The 19589-nt window shown below is 35.3% G+C and overlaps 1 protein-coding gene across 2 annotated transcripts; it reads right to left on the bottom strand.

Annotated features, from left to right (window-relative positions):
* Positions 1 to 582: 582 nt before the first annotated feature.
* On the bottom strand, positions 583 to 19552 carry MYSM1 (Myb like, SWIRM and MPN domains 1). Of its 2 annotated transcripts, none has more exons than XM_085307966.1 (20): positions 19463 to 19552; positions 18241 to 18316; positions 17915 to 17985; positions 16378 to 16455; positions 16215 to 16241; positions 15647 to 15725; positions 14757 to 14855; positions 13282 to 14048; positions 11936 to 12066; positions 10632 to 10735; positions 9635 to 9712; positions 7898 to 7986; positions 7521 to 7575; positions 7382 to 7432; positions 6621 to 6695; positions 6130 to 6318; positions 5657 to 5789; positions 3272 to 3377; positions 3073 to 3130; positions 583 to 2027 (listed from the first exon to the last, which is right to left on the bottom strand). In XM_085307966.1, the coding sequence occupies exons 1-20, from the start codon at positions 19519 to 19521 to the stop codon at positions 1863 to 1865; spliced, it is 2490 nt and encodes an 829-aa protein (XP_085164092.1). In that variant the 5' UTR covers positions 19522 to 19552; the 3' UTR covers positions 583 to 1862. The 2 variants fall into 2 exon arrangements, with proteins under 2 accessions (XP_085164092.1, XP_085164093.1); XM_085307967.1 differs by having other exon boundaries at positions 3073 to 3127.
* Positions 19553 to 19589: the final 37 nt, after the last annotated feature.

Genomic DNA, 19589 nt, shown 5'->3' with positions numbered 1-19589 from the left:
GCCATACAATATTTTTAAAACAGGAAATCCCAGAGATGACATTTTAGAATATATGCAGACTGAGTCAACATGCCGTATGTATACATATATATATATATATATATACACACACACACACACACATATATATATACACATACACACACACACACCCCGATGCACCAGGTTTGTATATTATACATAGCAGTGGAACCTAAAGCTATATATCAGCAGATATGGACAGAAAAGACAACACAGAATGTTCTCCAGTATTAAATCTATAGCTCTTGAATCTGCATTGGGAGAATCGTGTATGAAGTGCTCATATTTTTATATGATCAGGTTCTGCACCTTCCACTTAGAAATAAAAAGAGACTAAGAATTTATGAAAGCATGATAAAATAATTTGCATTTCCTGCATGTAGTTACTCATTAGGATGCAACTTTACAATATTAAAGCTATTCAAATTTTGTTTTATCTCTACACAAATGAGGAGATGAAGTTAAAAATGTAGACAAGTAAAATCCTAAAATTCAATTTATATTACATAGAACTAGATATATATACATATATATTTTAAATAACAATCAAATCAACTGTCACTCCTCTAGGTATAAACTCAAGCTCTTGCTTGCTTCTTGTTTTCAAATATATTTTAAGACCTATTTGAAACACTTTGCTGAAGACAACTTTGTATATAATAAGCGTATGCAAGTCAAGTTTCATCATGATTTATAAAGCAAAATTTAAAGAACATTTTTCTATAAAAACTCACAGTGATACAGCTCATGAGATATTTGCAAGTTGCAATCAAGAAAATTTCAATCAGTCAATTCTGTTTATGACTTATTTATCTGAATACATGTTTGTATGAAATTATGATCGAAGAACTGATACAAAATAATATAGTCTCTTGTTAAATTGCACATTGCAGAGAGAAGGTCTGAATATAAAAGCATATACTCAGAATTTCTTTTAGACAAATACTTTTCTGCTTGCTGTAAAATGGCACATAGTCTGCCATATGACATCAAATCAAAAGCTCTTGTTTCCACAGGAAACAATGGCAATTAGGAGCTACAAATCACAATGACATAACAGAACAAGGTATCTCCCTGCAGAATGGAAGATTAGAAACAAAACAGCCTGTAATAAACAGGAGTTATCATTTCCACTGGAAACAAGGACAACTAGAAATGAGAAGTCATGAAAGACCACCAGCCTTTCCCCCAAGTATATAGAAAGATGGCTAAGAACATGCCCAAAAGCTACTTATCCATACAGATCAAAGAACAGCAAATTAGATGACGCATTATACCAAAGAAGAAAACTTCGGATTAGCTATTAGAAAAGTTAAAAACCAATGAATTACAAAATGCACATTTCAGTAAAGTGGTAAGTTTCTCTTTTGTGAATTCATTCTAACTTACAATGCCTAAAGCATTAAAGAACATATTAATTCTTCTCATGTACACATATCTGGCATTGATCTAGTCAGATGTGAACCTGTAGATAGACAGTAGGAGAAAATTCCCAATCTGAAAGACTTGAAGGAGGACAAACTCGCATTCAGGATTGAAGCGGTGTTCTTCACAGTTTGCCTTTCTTCCCAAATGGTAAACTGTTGGGTCAGTCAAGACCTTAACTCTGACACTCCTGTTTTTACAGAATGTTAAAGTTCCTCATGTAGTCAGAAGACACACGAGGATTTTTTTTTTAAACACTTCTTCAGACTATAACAATACAAGTACATCAGATGCTGTAACTGTTACTTTTAACAAGGATAATAATTGTTAAAAAGAGTTGACATAGTGGTAAGGGGGAGGGAATATGAAACAACTCAAAATTTCATAGTCTCTTTCTGTTATTGTTGTTGAAGCCATCACATTGGCAATTCATTCGAACATTCATTTTCATTTTCTTCAGCATTACTCTTTCTCTCACTTTGGTAGGTGGAAAGGAACAAGTTTTCTATTTGTGTCAAGAACTCTTCAGCAATGAAGCAGTTTGTTACCTTGCCCAAAGTCTTCCTCATGCATTCCAAAAGCTAGTTAAAATAAAATAAATAAAAAAAAATCTTATTTTTTCCTGAGGTGATTCTTGTCATTCCAGTTAGTAAAAATTCCCTTAAAAGGGAATTTTTCAGATTAACCTTGTAGAAAGTATTCAACTGAACAATTTAAACTTTGGAAAGAAAACAGTCAAACAGAAATACACTGGAAGTTTTTTTACCTTGGGTTGTTTGAACTTTGTTTTGGCCTTATCCTTTTGGTAAGGCATCATGCACAAATATAGCAGCAATGTATCACAACCATTCATACAAAGAGGGACAATACTTGCTGATCTTTATTTGCTGACTGTTCCTGTTGCTCAATAATTGGCTATGCAACACAGGATTAAAATAGTCACTTCTGCAGAGGATGCATGTTATTCTATAGATTAAGTTCCTTAAAACAAATTACACAACAGCTAAATTCAAATGAGTATTCTACCACCTCAGTATAATATTTAAGCTGTTTATAAGCAAAGCCACTTTGAGAGGAAAAAATTAGATGTGGATAATTATTGTGTTTTCTGTTTACGTCTTTGCACAAACAAGACTGCAAATCTGCTCAAAGTGAATTAACGTTACAGCTTTAGTCATTTAGAATTTCATAGCAAAGACTACACAGACTAGAAAATTTAAAATTCTCACTTATGCATGACAGACATGGCAGAGCACCACTTTACTGATAGAACAAAGACAAGGAAGTCTAAATATTCTTTCAATATACATATAGTTCTCCTTGATGTTAAAAGCAGACAACATGCTGAGAAGACACATTAATAATTTCCCATTCTTTCTTCTCCAAACTCAGGTTAAAACTTAGTATCTACCCTTAACTGTTGGGGACAACTCTCTCAAGTGAACCATCCTTATTTTCACTGTGTTCATAAGTAAATGAGCCAAATCATAAAAGTCATTTATTGAAATTAGTCTGTATCTGATTTGTAAAGCTGTAACTTCTGGCGATTCCTGATATTTCAAACAGATTAGTATTTTAATAATATTTTTAAACTTTAAAAAAACTAAAATTAAAAGACAGACTTACTTTCTGCAAACAAGTCAAGTCAGAATCCCGATGAAAAATTTTATCCATGGGGACACTGCTGTTGAAATTAAAATAAAATTAAAAAAAAAACAGTGTTAACGAAAGCAGACATACGTCTTCATTGACAAGTCAATGATAAATAACACAAAGCTTCTAAACTGGCTGTCTTAAAGTAAGCATGTTACAAGCAGACACATACCTATGAGAGAATCTGTATTTTTCAATTATCCATCTTGTTTTTTCAAATATTAATTCCCACTGAGGTTCTTCCAGCATCTGCTGTACTTCAAACTTGTAGGGCAGGCCTGTAATCAATTGAACATGATTTTTCAGTGTTTCTGCAACATCTGAAATTCCTTTTTAATTGTAGGTACAATCCCTTTCTTCCTGGTAACTGCTCACAATTCACTGCTGACTATCTACAGGAACCTGCAGACCTGTTAATTGTCAATATCAAGCAGGCAAAAGTATGAAGTATTTTGGACTCCAAATTTTATGATGGTGTCAGTAGGGAACAAACCTCTTCTTTCTCCCCTCAGAGTAACTCATACCATAGAAATGCACGTGCGCGCGCGCGCACACACACACACACACACACAAAACGCTGCAACATAACAGAAAAACAGCAAAGTAAACTGAGTTTTTAAAACTTAGTACCACTTACACCCTCTCCAGTCTAAGATGTATGCAGTTAAGTGAGAAAGAAAAAAAAAAGTTTCTCTGAACTAGATGGCAGAGCAGCTGATGATATTATTAAGTTCAGAGGAATTGTGTTCCTCAAGGAAGAAAGCTGGTTTATTGAGAGTATGTGAGAAGAAAAGAAAAAAAAATCTACAAAGTACTCTAAAGGAATGCCAGGAAGTTACTGGTAGAGCACAAATCAGTGACTGAACATCAGGGACAGAAAAGGATGGTATATATTTCAGCGAGTCATTAGAGAAGTGCCTTCCCAAGATCATACGTATGTAATGACATGAATCACACACTTTCAAACTAAATGAAAAGAAARCAGTAAACACAATTTGCTAATTGAACACATCTCAGATGTGAAGAAATATTTAGCCAGTGAAGAAGAATTCATCTCCTGAAATTTGTTTCATATGAAACATTAGTTTTTGTTCATTTGCACAGAACTCTACTGCCACAGTATAATTTAACTTTACAGATGCTGCAGAATTAAACACTACCTTCATAAACCCTCACAAGAAGTTTAATGAAAAACTTTGACAAAAGCTGTAATTATTTTTTAAAAAATGACCTATGAGCAATCTGCACAGACTTGGAAAGTGACCCAATGGTAAATAATACATAAAGTGAGATCTCTGGTTATTCCCGAAGAGCTATAGGAGATACCGTTTTGGAAAAAAATGATTTCAGGAGAAAGACAGGAATATCACATTATCTGTTACGTACACGACAGATGCCAACTTCTAAGGACAGAGAACATTAAGTATTTTAACTCCAAATCACAGGAGCAGGATGTCTGAAGGAATCTGAAGGAATGAGGGTAGAGGACTGAAAGGAGTTAAAAAAAAAAAAATCACGGATTATAATGGATAGTACTATCAGTACACTAAACAGGAATTATTGCACAAATGTGGTCAATGCTTCTGTGCTTCTAGGACTATGAAGCAAGTCTCCAGGTAGACTGTCTCCCTCACTTACTTCCAAAGGAAAAAAAAGAGGAAACTGTCAGGTCACACAATCTCTATCACCCTGCCAAGAACATTCAAAAAAAATGATGTTTGGATAAAAAAAATTTCAGGGTTTATAGAGAAGGAGAAGGGAGGAGAGAAAAGAGGCAGAGAACATAATCATATATTGTTATCTTGTGAGTTTGTCTCAAATTAATGTCAGGCAATGGAGCAGAACATTTGATTAATGTTTAAAAACCCACACATTTTGTATGATGTGTTCTTAAACTGCTCAATAAAAAAAACTTTTCATGAAATGTTAGTGACATTTTAAACAAACAATTTATTCTCGTAGGTTGGGATTCATAGCAGCACACCATTTCTAAGACATGCTTGATAGTTCATCTTTCATATCTGCATTTTCCTGGACATCTGGCAAGTTGGATCCTTTGACCTTTTGAATGCTAAGTAACTTAAATAAGGATTTCTGGCTGCTACTCTTTCATCTGAGCTCTGAGCTACTATAGTGGCCAATCCTTTGCTACTATACTTCTCTCCTCTGTCAGAGTTTGTTCAGAAAGCAGCAAAGTTTAAGCAACAAGGTGGAACAGTTTCTTGGTTATTCAATGAATTTGGAACRCAAACAGTAATGACAACCCTTGTCCCAAACCTTTTATTCACTTCATAGRATGTGGGGAATGCTATCATATCAGCATGCTAACTCAGAAGAATAATCCTGTATCTATAGCCATATATTCTTGCCATGACAGCATGGGCCACTTGTAGGATTATTGCTTAAGCGAAATTCCTGGATGTATATAACAAGTCTTCCTTACCAATATGAATATACACACATCAAAAATCACAGTTCAAGCGCAGGCAACGGTTTTCCTCTTAACGCCCAAAAGGAAAAGAAGAASGAAAACTATGAGTCAAAGACTGGTACTTACGGTAAGAACCATCAGAACTGATCTCATCACTAATTACTAGGCAAGTAATCTGAGAATATGGAAGAGGATTATTTCGGTTATAAGGACTTATAATCATTCCAATGAACATGGCGCCACCCCTGGAGAAATAGCTCTAAAACAAAACAAAACAAACAAACAAAAAAAAATCTTGATATTTTATGACTATTCCCATCCACACACACAACATTATTTTGAAAATAAAAAAAAGAGTATGTCAGAAAATACTCAAAATTTGGGAAACAGACATATTCACATTTGAATGAATTATTGTTTAACACTGCTCAGCTACCACTAAATTAGTATTACTCTGCTCTGCAGAGCTACAAATCAATTCATGAACAAACTGTTTTTAAYATATATTAATGCAATAATGTGCATTAACACTGTAAATACAAGCAAGACTTTTTGGCTTTGAKGGCCATTGTTTTTAAAATGTAGAGACCAGTAAGTACCTGATATTTAGCTTGAGTGTCAATATCTCTTATTGAGGGGTTGGGATCAAAGGCTGGGTGGGAATGATACCATCCAATAACACTGTATCCTCTGGCAGCCAATGTTTCTGAGGCCTGTGTTTGAGATACCGGATCCATCTCACACTGCAATCCTGTACTGAGACTATTGCATGGTTCTGCTGCACAAACCTGTTTAAAAAGAAGTTTCCAGATTGACTGAGGCTTCTTGCATTTGTTTGTTAAAATTCTTTAAATGGATTTTATTTATGATTCATACACCAGATCTTCCTCATGAAAGGGCTGAGGGTCTAAAACTCATAATTCTGAATGTAAAGTATAATTCTAAAATTTCAAGATTATGGTAATTAATTTCAGCTTTAATATACTTGACATAGTTGCTCCTTGGGAAATAACATTTACATCTATTAAAATTATATATTAGAAGTTTTAACATATTATTTTTGAGAAAATGTAAAACGATAAACACTTACTTCAACAGTTCTATCATCTTCAGAGTACCTTCCACCTAGCAACCCTATTACTTCTGCCATAGACACATGAGAGTGCTGAAATTATATTAAACAATTGTTAAGATCAAATTGAATGATTTCTCCTAATTTTGATTTGCAGATGATAAAATACATTGCCTTCACAATTCTATTTCAGTTATTCTCAATGACATTTAGAAGGAAAACTTAGGATGAATTAAGATTCTGAAGTACTCCATGTTTTGATTTTAAATGAAAATAGAAAATTACTTTTTTCTTGTTCATATACACACATACGTGTATGTATAGTGCATTTGTATAACACTTCCATATACAAAAATATTAGCTTCATAAACTGAAATCTGTGAAATGCTGTGAAATAACCAAACATTTTGGTAGTCTGTTCTATATTACAAAATTTTTTTAAACAAAAAAATCTATTTCTGAACTAGTAGGAAATGAATCCTGAAGATTTCAAAATGGCAGTGCATATTAGAGTGTAGTTTGAAGTAATTACATCTAAACTGTGACCTGGAAGGTAATACACACTAACATTCTTGTCAGTATGCAACCACGTACCACCTAGAAAAACTAAACACAATGTAAAAAAGCGTTTTAAGATATTTTCGTTTTATTAAATAATAGATTCTAGGTCTGAATGGAAAGAAGTTAACTTAAACACTGTATCTCTCAGCTTCTAATATTGCACATGAAAAAGCACACATATATCATAACTTTTTAAAAAGATAAAAGTTAATACTCACCAAATCCATTATTAGAAGTGCTTCTGAAGACACTTTCACCTGAAAAGGTTCCTGAAATGTTAAATACAATAATTAGTATCGGAAAGGTAATATAAGTAAATAAATGAATATTCTTGATTATTCACTCATTGGTACATACCTGTTTTTCTTCAGTGAATAAACAGCATGGGATCAGCTGAAAGGGATCAAAGGAACTATAAAATGAAAGAAAATTTCTCTAAAGATGCAGGACAGTTAGGAAACTTTTCAAGTTTCAAGTTTCCCACCATCTCCTTGACATCAGGGGAAAACCCTTTTCTTTACTGGATCTTCTCATCCCACACTAGCATGACTTCCACCAAATATAGGCACATTGCTACCCACACTCATGAATTTCAAAAGAAAGCATTTGAAATGCCTACGTAGGACTTACAACCACATAAAATAAATTAAGGCTCTGCCGTGTTCCAGCCCAATGCTATGCAAGCTGTTTTATTTCCAAAAGATCTATTTTGGAACATGATGTACATCAAGTACCTTTTTATTTGTCTTGAACCTTTAAAAGATTTTGCAGGTTTAAGTTTCTCTTCCTCTCTTCTTCTTGCTAATTCTTCAGCAGACAGGTGCTAAAGGAAGAGAAAAATTCATCTTAAGTGCTCTTTCAATAGCAACTCCAAGCCTAGCCCAGAATAGCTTCCTGACATCAATATTCTCTTGATACATTATCAATTCTTTGTTACTGGACTATTCAAAATACAGGGAAATAACCATAGCAGAATCAAGCAGTCTGAAAATAACAATCAAGAGAGCTAGTCTGCAAGAAGACTGATGAAAGAATTCTTACATTTCCCCAAGTCAGTCACGTTCCACAAAAATCACAGCCTGTATCTCAAACTATGCAAAAATGCAAGTGTTACAACTAAGAAAGAAAAAAATCTTCCACTCTAATTTGTTGCCAGAATTTTTCGTAACATCTCTTCGGAAATTAATGTTCTCAGACTTTTTGAATCAAAAAGTAGCTATTCTTCAGAGAATACCAGAAGTATTAACCAGACGTCTTCAAAAATTAGGTATATCACTACAGAATCAAGAATTTAATCGGTACAGATAATTACTGAGGGTTGTAAATATAAGTAAATCTTCCACATAGGTGAAATAGGAAGTTTATAGTTCTTTGCTTTGTCTTTAATTTGAAATTGTAGGAACGAGTATGCTCATGTAGATATTTCGTTTTCAAGTCATCYATAAAATATTAAAACTCGTAATAATTTCTGTAAGAGTTTCATAAACTATAGTGTTTCTGAGGATATTAACAGCAGCATTAATATTACAAACTATCTGCGTTACAAGCACAAAGGAACCTTCCAGGACTGAAGAAAAAAATAAGTCCTATTCTCCTATTTCCTACTGTTAGCTTTAGTAAGGCTAAAGTAAACTAATGAAAAGATCATGTTCAGGACTCAAATAAGTACTAGAGTACCAGGCCAATTCTTGTTGCACAAAAGAACATCGGAATCCCAAGTTCTGCCCTTTCACTCATTAATCATGCATATGTATGTACCTATAAAGGTCACTGTGTTTTAAACTACAGATCCAGAATAAAAGGAACAGGTTAAACTACATAACTGAATTATATGTTTTATTTATTTTTTTTTTATAAAAACAGTAGAAAGTCATCTAATTTRGCTTTCAGATATCCACACTAAAAGAAAGTTTTCTTTTCAAAGAAGAAAGATGAACCAATCTCTTTCTGCCACATTAATGATAAATATGAATTAAATAAAACTGATTTTTGTGCTAAAATAAAGCTTTTTTTTTAAAGGTACAACTAAAAGGAATTGGTGGGAGAATTCATTCCATTTTTCCCAGACCCTTGATATTTTAACCTTAATGCTGCATTAAACTGTCCCCACCCCATGTAAAGGGTTCATCTAACATGAAACAAAAACAATTTTTCTGTAATTGAAAACAAAGAGTCATAAAATCTCCTACATAACAATGGAAACAGCTCTATAGACATAAAACAGTGTAGGGCCATATGTGCTCATGACACGAACATCTTTGTAAACATAAAGCATTTTTTTGTTGTTGTTGTTTTTTTTCATCAGTAACACAGATGTAACAGATGCTACATTATTTTCAAATTATTGTTTCCACAAAGAGAGGTTAAGCACCTATTACATAACCATTTTCCTAGTATATTTGATGCAACACCACCTGCTAGCAATTAGCAAGAATTAGTTCTAAGCAGAGTTTAAAAAACACAAGAGTTACCTCAAATGTCTGTCCTTCCAGATCCTTAGCATCACACCAGTTTCCCCAAGGGTCTCTCACTCTTCGTCTTCTTGTACGCTGCAACACGCAAATAAACATGAGTCAAGGATCATACTCCTGAAACACTAAATTCATTTAATTTCATCAGCCATAAGAAAAATGTCAAAAAGATTACTTTCACGTATGCATTACTAGCTATGACGTATTTTCAGAGAAGGAAACAACCCTGCAGTTCTGCAGAATTAAGTAGTTCATAATCTGCCACAAAATATCAAATTTTTTTCTTTTTAAGACCGTGAAACATAAATCGTGGATGACACTTCATGGATCATCAACATCGGACAGTAACAGTGYACTATTAACCAGCTGTGAATTACAGTGCAGACAAAGCTATAAACCAGTATGTTTACATCTAGTGGATGCTACAGTTCTTTATACATAAAATTCTTTCTTCACAGTAGGATTGATTTAGTTTTATTAACTAATTTATTTTGCTATGAAGTATCTAAAAAAATCTACATTAAATGTAAATATAAAAATTAATTAGGCAAACCTTGGTAATTTATGTAGAATTAAATGAGTTACTACTGTGCTTAATTGTGTGCATAAAGCTCTCACTAAGTTACATCAGATATGTATACTTAATGATTAAAATGCAAGTAACTTATTGACATTCTGCCAATGCACTCCACTGTTTTTTGGTTAATTCAGGCTAATAAATTACGGAGAGGAGGGGAGGAAGGGGTTGGAGCTCCAAAAAAGACTGATACCCTATCTTAGCTGAGCACATGAATATAAATCAACCATGCAAGGTAACACAAATTACGACAGATGCACCTGTCAGCAAAACTAGCACTTAGGCTGACACTTGCTTTACAAAGCATTCTGAGGAAATGGCAAACTGAATGACAAAAAAAATTCTTCAGATGTCCCGGTTTGACAATAGAAAATTGAAAAGACTATCTCCGTGGTGAATATTTTTTGCCCCTAAACATACCATTGACTGCAAACGCTGAGCAAGCTGGTATGCTTCCACTGTGTCTTTGCCTTCTTTGGACCGTGTTTTATCAGCYGGTTGTGGTCTATTATAGACAGCCTGTTCTATGGGATACAGAAAAAAATGTATGCTGGTACTTCAGTAAAGTATGAAGCCTTTTCTTCTAGTAGAGCCAAGAATAACAAAGATAAATAGTAAAGAAAAATGCAATAAAGAATCCCCAAATCTCTCCTACCTCCCCATTGAAAGGTAGCTCTTGATGGTCTTACTGCTAACTGACTATACTGCCCTCTCATTACCACAGCATTTTTAAAACAGGAAAACTTCCTTCTTGTTAATTTATTATCTGAAAGAGAGGCTTTTAGAAATATGTACTGTGGGACATTTCTCCTTTCCGAGACGACTGTCACTCTGCACTGGACCGAAAACCAGTCCACTGTAGGGATTCTAAAACTGAACAAGAACGATACTAACATATAAGTATGTATTTTAACATATCACCCGATTTTAACATTTGAATCTTGTAAGAAAAAGAACCTCAGGAAGCAGATATTGTTTTATCTTATAAATGCTTAAAATTCAGCCTGAGAAAACAGGGAAAAGAAAAAAATAACTTTAAACCTAGCTTATCTAAGGGAACCAGCTTTTATGATACAGTAGGTCTTCGAAAAACTAACAAAAACCCAGGACAAACAGAACAACACATAATGAAGAACAGCACTTGGTGTCTAGGGTCACACAAGCATGTGGGGGAAAAAAACAGAAAAAAAGTCTTTTTTTTAGCTAAGAGGCCCATAATCCTATAAGTAGGTTACAAACTCCTCTACATTCCCAAATGCTATAACAGACACAATCTGCTCAGAAGGTCCTTCTTAGTAAGGATTAATGTGAATTCTCCTGTGCGAGCAGTATACTCTAACATTAAGGAGTCCTTCACCATCAGCATCAAAATTGGCTAGAGCTGTATAGGCTGGGGAATGACTGTACTAAATATAATGCAAACATACAAAGATTCTCTTCTAAAGAACTTAAACGAAAYAGCAATTACTATTTAAGTGATCAGGAATAAAAGAACAGAGAAGTCAGATTATCTAAACACAGGCTTAGTTCTGATTAAGTGCAGTCACTCATGTTATACTGAGAAGTGAACTTAAGACTTTTTAAAAAAGACATCTGCCAGTCCTCATGGGGGGAAAATTATTCATTTTACCAAAAAGGCTGACAATCAGGAAGAGATGTTCTCAGCACGTACTCTTTAGAATTTATGGTTCTGAACTGATTTCAATTAATGTATATTTTTTTACCACAGCCAAAGTTAATTGCTCCTATTAATTCCAAGTATGTGTGTATCCGGCCAATACAGTTAACGTCACCACAGTTCTTGAGGCCTGGACGCACTGAAGTCTTATTCAGGTATCTGGGTTTACATCTTTCCCTAAAATAAAGCATAGTACATTTTCAAAAAGTAACACAAATCATGAGAGGAAGTAAGAGTAAGGGAAGATTATGCAACTTAGGCTAAGGTAAAGATGAGCTACTGAAGAGTTTTTTCCTTTGATGCACACAATATGCACCACTATACAAAAACAAATTTCACAAAACACGTACAATTTATCATGGGGTTCTGCACATATATTTATATTTATGCAGAGTGAAACGTATATTCAGTGCATTAAAATAAATTCTTGAAAATGACTGGTGGCAGGAAGCAATGAATTACTCAAGGGTACTATGATTTTGTTAAACTCAGATAAGAATGCCTACATTAAATTAATCTAAGTAGCTTACATAACCACAGGCATCCCTAGTATAATAAATGAGCTTTTTTTCATTTTCTATACATTTATTACATGCTTTTAAGCCAACACTGAATTGTTTCAGTTCGACATTTCTTCTCTGACATGGGATTTTAGAATTTCTTTGCAACTAATGTAAGCTGTATAAGACAAATGAAGGAGTTAAATGCAGTAATTTCTCTCTCGTGCATGCCTGCCTGMCCGCACAACCCCAAACCGCTCAAAAAGCACACAAAACAAAGCTGTACCAGAACAAACTGTATAGGTATCTAGGCTGTGACCAAAGATCATCAAGGTGCCTTGAACTGATTCCTAGCAGGTAGAATATAAAATATTAGAAAGTACAAGCACTGTTGCAAATCAATAACTTGAAGTATTTTTTGGTCAGTGATGTATTTTCTAGTACAGACTATACTTTTTGGCTACCTCTCTGTCACTCTTCCACAGACAGAAAAAACGGACGTATGTAACAGTATTACAGACATCACTATGAATTTAGTATCAGGTATTTTGATGAACCATTTATTTAAAACCATACATTCATTCTTATGTATTTTAGATGACAAAAATTGGAAGAAAATAAATTAACAGTTTGTTCTGACGTAGCACATTCATTTCCATACTGCTTCAAAGTATTTTAATTGCTTGGCTTCCAAAATGCATAAAGAAAACTCGGTAGAGGAGGAATACATTCCTAGTCTGTGCTGTTCATCTGCAATGTTCAGAATGTTACCATAAAATTACTTGCACTGTTTTTGTAAGTAAGTTGTTGTCCTAAGTAGTTTTAGCTACAACAAAGCAGTGCACAAGCCATCTTAACCACTTATCACGTAAGCAAAATTAATGCATCTTACCATTGATCCAAAATATAATTTCTAATTTTCAGATAACGCTCTGGTGTTTTGGCCTGGCGCCCTTCAAAGAACTCAGGAATAGCTTGCTTTTCTTCATCCAGAATTATACTTCTATCAATCTCCACTTCTTGATCAGGTGGCTTAAGATCTTCTGCCTCTTCTTGACGCTCTTCACTCGCTTGGCAAGGAGAATGGAAAAGCAATCCGTTTTCAGCCAAGTCCCTCTGTTCCTCATTGAGCTCCTGATTAGTTACCTGCCTAGTAGCATGAGATGTTACTGTTCTGCTTTGTTCGGCTTTCTCAATAAAATTATTACACTGCTGATAATCTACATTCATAGATCTATCACCATTCATGTGCTGAGAACATGTTGCTGCAACATCTGGAAATACTAATGCTTCCATGGTGTCTTGCACAGTATGTTGAGGAACCACTTTAGGTAAAGAAATTGCAGAACTGTGTCCAACAGATGAAAAAACACATTCCCTTCCTCTCATTACTTGAACTGGACTTTGGGAAAGAACAGATGAGCCAGATTTTCCAGCTTCCTGCAGGAATGTAGGAGAAAGTAATTCATCCATATCATCAGTTATGTCTACTTCTTCATCATCGGACAATTTTTCAATTTTCACTGCGTTCAGATTAGGGTCTGCACGGCCTCTCAAGTTTCCAGATGACCATGCTTCTACTCTACTCCCATCTTCAATGGAAAGACTACTGCTACCACATCGACTTTGCTCTTCTTTTTCAGAATCACCATTTTTTGCCTTAGGAAAGTAGAACATAATTTTAGAAGAAAAACCAAAATAACCACCCAACACTTACCCTCCAAATAGTCAGAACTCTTTTAGGTAAACAACAGACACAAGAGGAGGAATCTGACAGGCTGACAAACAGTAATGCAAAGTATCTTCTCAGAAAAAAAAAAAATCAATAAACTATTCTCAGGTGTTTATTCCTCATATTTTACTTTATAAAACACTAAAATTGCAATGGACTTTTACACAGCATTACAGGTATACTTTTAGCACAAGTGTAAAATGCCATGTATTTCAGTTCAACAAAAAAAATGCTATTTATTATTAATAAGAAATAGACAGTGGTAATTTCTTTTTAAAATCCCCAGCAGTTTCAAATGGGGCCAAAAACAGAACTACACTCCATAGCTTAAATATCTCTACAGTGGAAGTATTTTCAGCCTGATAACCCGTAGTATAAGAGAATACAGTTATACTATGCACATTATTTATCTACCTCAGGAATAAAAATGATGAAATCATTCTGGGAATTTAAAATCAAGTCTGATTTCATACTTAGTTCAGATAAGCATATTTCACTTCTTTTCTGAATGTGAGAATAAAGGGTGTAGGTAGTTCAGTGACAGTATCCTAGTAAAAATGTGTGTCTACAAACTACCGGTACAACAGCATACTTGTCAAGCAGCCTTTTTGTAACTAGAAAGATGCTACGTTTACCTTGTTCTTAAAGTATTGCCTAGCATAGCTCTTTACTTGTAGAACAGTTCGACTTCCAATCAACTTGGCAATTTTTGTCCACCGGCGCCCAAATTTCACCTAGCACAACACAACACACTTAAACCATCTAACATCTAACATTCTAGGTATTGCATTTTAGCTGAGAAAAATGTTTATATACTCATTCATCATTACAAACAAACAATAATACTGCTAAACCCATGGTAAAGAATCTTGCTAGTCATATTCTGCCAAGACAGAAATGACATCAAACAGTAAAAGTTAGCCTTAATGTTCTTAAATAGAGGCTCCTCTTTACCTGATTCAGACTCACCATGAACCTGGCTGCTCACTACTCCAAGAAATCCTAGTGAAATTAATTGTTACAGTATGCACTGTAAGGCAGCATACACTTCATACAGTGGGCAGGACTGGGCATCATATACTTAGTGTATCCAAAAAGCCTGAAGCCTTATTATTATATGGTTGTACAGTGCCAAGTATAAAGTCTCCAAAGAACTTACGATAGATTTCCCTTTAATAGCCTGCTTTAAGCAGGCTCTACAGTTGACATTAACTACAGTATTATGATTGCACCATGATAATTCATAAAACTGGAAGCCTAATGTATTTCGTGATCTCAAATTGCAATGAGACCCACAGACAGGATCTGGGGCAGAAATGAAGCCATGTGGGGGGGATTCATCTGCATAAACCTGATTTATTGTTACACTCTTTGCAGACGGCAAATACATTTAACATGTTACACATATAAAAATAGAAGAAGCTAAATCTAGTATGCTTTTTTTTTTTTTGAAAATGATAATGGTTTTATTTAAAATGAACTAATGATTTATATTCTGAATATTATACCCTTAAATAAAACTTACCAGTCCTTGCTCAAACAGTTCTTTTTCTTGTGATGTCCACTTCAATGAGTAGCTAGCTGTTTTTGTAGGTGAACGCACCCTGGAAAGAAAAGGAAATAGTTCAGACCAAGGAAACTGAAGGTGATGTGTAGGTTGATGACTACTATCCAACTTCTGCAAAATTGGGATAACTGTCTTGAATATTAATATGGCTGATAAACAGAATACCTAAAATCATGCCAGTTTCTCCATTGCAAAGGTATATTCAATGCCATACAACGTTTATTAGTAAATAATCATGCAGAAATTCACAGAAGGAACAAGGAAACACAAAAGTTCAGGCAAGAAAGCCAACTATAAGAAATGTTCTGATGTGGACAACCATGCTACAAAAATGAAATTAGTTTATTATAGGCTACTCATCAAGCAAGACAATCTTTTTTCATGTTGAAAGGTCCCTCACATTATTTTGTACAATTGAGCAAAAGAACTAGAGAACTATAACCTACCTTTTCCTAAGTGTACTGTAAGTTAACATAAATCAGAAACTGTGCTTAAAAACACAACTCAATTATTAAAGTGTACGTACATGCCTTTTCCAGTTTTCTTATGTGGACTGCAAATATAAAACAAAAGGAAAATAAAAATTAATGATCATGATGCTGTTGTACATCAAGGTAACCAACCTTATTTTGGAAGGACTTTTCATTTCCTCTGATCTCACTGTTCATTTTTTACAGAATAGATCTTACCTTCTCACAGATCTTTTTTCTGTTTCCTTTTGATCGAGCCACATTTTTTCAGGAAGTGTTTTATTAGATAGATAATATCTGAAATCTTTATTAAGTTGTCGAAAGTATTTCTACAGGTGAGAATTCTAATAATCATGTAAATTAACTGAGATAGACACTATTTCACACACTGCTACAAGTTTAACACAAAGGAAGAGATATTTGACTTCCAAATCCACACGCTAACTTTACTTTGAGCAAACTAGCTATTCTGTCTCCACAATATCATTTTTCTTTTTTGACTTAGAAACTACACTAAAATATTCATCACATTGCTACATTGATCATTTTTCTATTTTATCATTAATAATTCATTCTACTATCAAAATTAAAACTGCTTCATTTTCTTGTTTCTCTGTGTATTACTATTCCCACTTGCAAAAAGAATAGAAAAATAAAAACATGATTAGTAATACCATCGCCTAACTAGTCTGCTCAGGCTAATTTATGTCAGCAATGTTACTTGTGGTAAGACTATTTATACCAACACTACCAAAAAAAAGCTGTTCCTTCCTTTCCTCTTCCCTTCTGCCCATCTCATCCTGTGTGCTACGGAAGTACGCATACAGTCAGACTGAACGAAGCAGTAAAGTAGTCCAGCTGAAGCACAATGCAGCAAAAAGAACTAGTTATTTTTAGCCAGATCAGCTCTTTTATCAGGTTTGCTATGGAGCTACGCAAAAGACTGCATCAGCGCAGTGCTGGAGGTGGCACAGAAGCAGCAGCGAGAGCAGGGATAAATACCGTTATTTTTGGTGCCAGTTCCAGCTAGACCATGTCAAGTTTTGCCTTCTTCATTCCCCAGAAATAATCTTCAAAACCAACCATGAATTTTAGTACAGTTTAGAATTGTTTTTGTTGAGAAAGAGCACGCTGCTGTGAACATTAAGTGCCAGAAAAAAAGATAACGAGTTTGCTCTTTATTCCTAGCTGTAGTAATTGAAATAGTAATAGTTTTAAATGCAGTTGCAATAGCATCACAAAACACRATATAGAATATTCTATATCGAGAACATTTTTTCTAAGATTTTAAATCAACTTTATTGTTTGAAGACTGACATACACTTTAAAACCATTAAGCAAACCTCACAACTTCTGTATGGTTAATTCAGATTAGACAAGAAAGATGGAGAAAATGTACAAAGGAGCACTCATGCTACCTACATCAGTCATGAAAATTCAGTAGTTTAAACTTCCCCTCTGAATTCCTCCACCTTTTAATATCTCTTTCTCTCTCTGTTGACTACCTAAGATGATTTTGGTGGCCTGAAGTATGTATCTGTGACATTGTAAAGAAGCTAAGGACTTCTCAGTGCCAGAGGAAGTTGCAGTTAGCTAGATGATTTAATTTAGGTGTTCTCCCCAACTTCTGCAAGCTACCTACAAGACACTAAAACTTCAGTCACATGCACAAGTACAAGGTTATATACTTCCTTTTTAAATAAAAAGGTGTCTGTTTCTTACAGACAAACACACAAGCAAACCAACAAAAGGATACTCTTCTTCTAGCAACATTTTCTCAATAACAGCCCTGTTTTCTTCACTAATGCTGCTGTCCAGTGTCCACGGCTGCAAACAAGACAAATATTTTTCAATATTTTAATTCTGCCATGATTTTATAAAAGCACCACGAATTAATGTATAATAGCTTCTAAAAGTAAGCAATAAACACTTATTTTAAAGTAGAGACAATAATAGCCTGAATTGCCCATAGAAAAGCACTATTAATAATATAAAAGAGCACAAGCACAGAGGTAAAAGAAGGGAGAGAACAGAGACTATGAGCATCTTGCTAGAAGAACCATTCATTTAGAAATTACTTACAAGATTATTATCATTTCTCCAAGATGAATCAAGGTAGTGATCCTGCAGTAAGCTCGAAGCTGAATTTTCATAATCTCTAAAGAAAAGATTCCAATGTTCAATACAAACATATTAAAAGGAACTGGAGGCTTTATCAGAATTAAAATAAACATAGAGCTAAGTAACGTTACTATTAACGGAAGCAATGACAGACTAGAAAATTAAAGTCGTACATTGCAGACTATTATGTAAGGTTACTCTTTCGTAATATTCCATGAGGCATAGCATAGAATACCACCAGTCAGTGATTTTTTTTTAGGACTCTCAGCACTAAGACCTCACTTACCTCACTGCAGACTGTATGAGATACCAGTAAAACTGACTGAAACCCCATTCAAGAAGAATGAAAGCAGGAGGTCAGAGTGGAGGAAATCACCTTATTGTAAAGGCCTTGTAAAAAATGCACAAATGAAAGATGCAAGAGTTCCATGCACAATTAAAAAGCTATAGCTTTAATTTGATAATTATCAGTGAATTGTGCTACCTCCACTTAACATTTCTGCATTTTCCCCTCTGTAAGATCAAAAGACCCCCTTACAGGGAAAGCGCTGTTACCCCAGAGGAAGGCTTAATGGAATCCTGTCACATGAGATTAATAATGTTCTTACAGACTTTATCCAAATTATGCTTGATATCTTTTCAGTAAATACCCACCTATTCATTTTAGAAATCCAGCACTGAATAATGTCACTGATCAACCTTCCTCTACCTTAATGCAGTGTAAGAACTTGGTACTTCACATATTTTTTTCAAGATCTTTGCTTCTAGAGCGTTCACTTTTCTAAAGAGTGGTTAGCCCTATATCCCTTGCAACACTACTAAAAATAATTCAACTACTATTCTGCAGTGGGACGGCTTTGTCCCACCTGATCAAGTGTCTCTTTGCAGGTAAGCGTTAAATCTCCGTCTACAGCAGGAAATCAGTACGAACTCCGGCGTCTGCAGGTAGGAACCACTGTCCCCCTCCCCCCTTTTGGTCGCCATGCGTTAAGAGCCTCCCGGAGGCCTGAGCAAGCGGCCCCCGCCCAGGCCCCGCGGGACTCGGTGAGGGCAGCGGCGCGCTCACCTCGCCTTCACCACTCCGCAGAGCTCAGCCCTGCCCCCTCCCCTCCTACCCTCCCGCCCCCGAGGAGCCGCCGCGCTGCGGCGCCGCCCCGCCGGCGGCTCCGCGGCCCTCGCTCACCCGGGCGCGGCCGCCGGGTCCCCCTCGATGTCCACCTCCGCCTCCTCCGCGGCCGCCATGATGCCGGCGCCGCCAAGTCTCGCGAGAAGGGGCGGCGGCACCGCCCGCGCAGCTGAGCATGGGCGGC

Source organism: Rhea americana, unplaced genomic scaffold (genome assembly GCF_003343005.1).
Source record: "Rhea americana isolate MKP2758 unplaced genomic scaffold, rheAme1 scaffold_27, whole genome shotgun sequence".
Lineage (NCBI taxonomy): Eukaryota > Metazoa > Chordata > Aves > Rheiformes > Rheidae > Rhea > Rhea americana.
The sequence above is the reverse complement of the archived record's forward strand: the minus strand, read 5'-3'. Positions and strand labels throughout refer to the sequence as shown.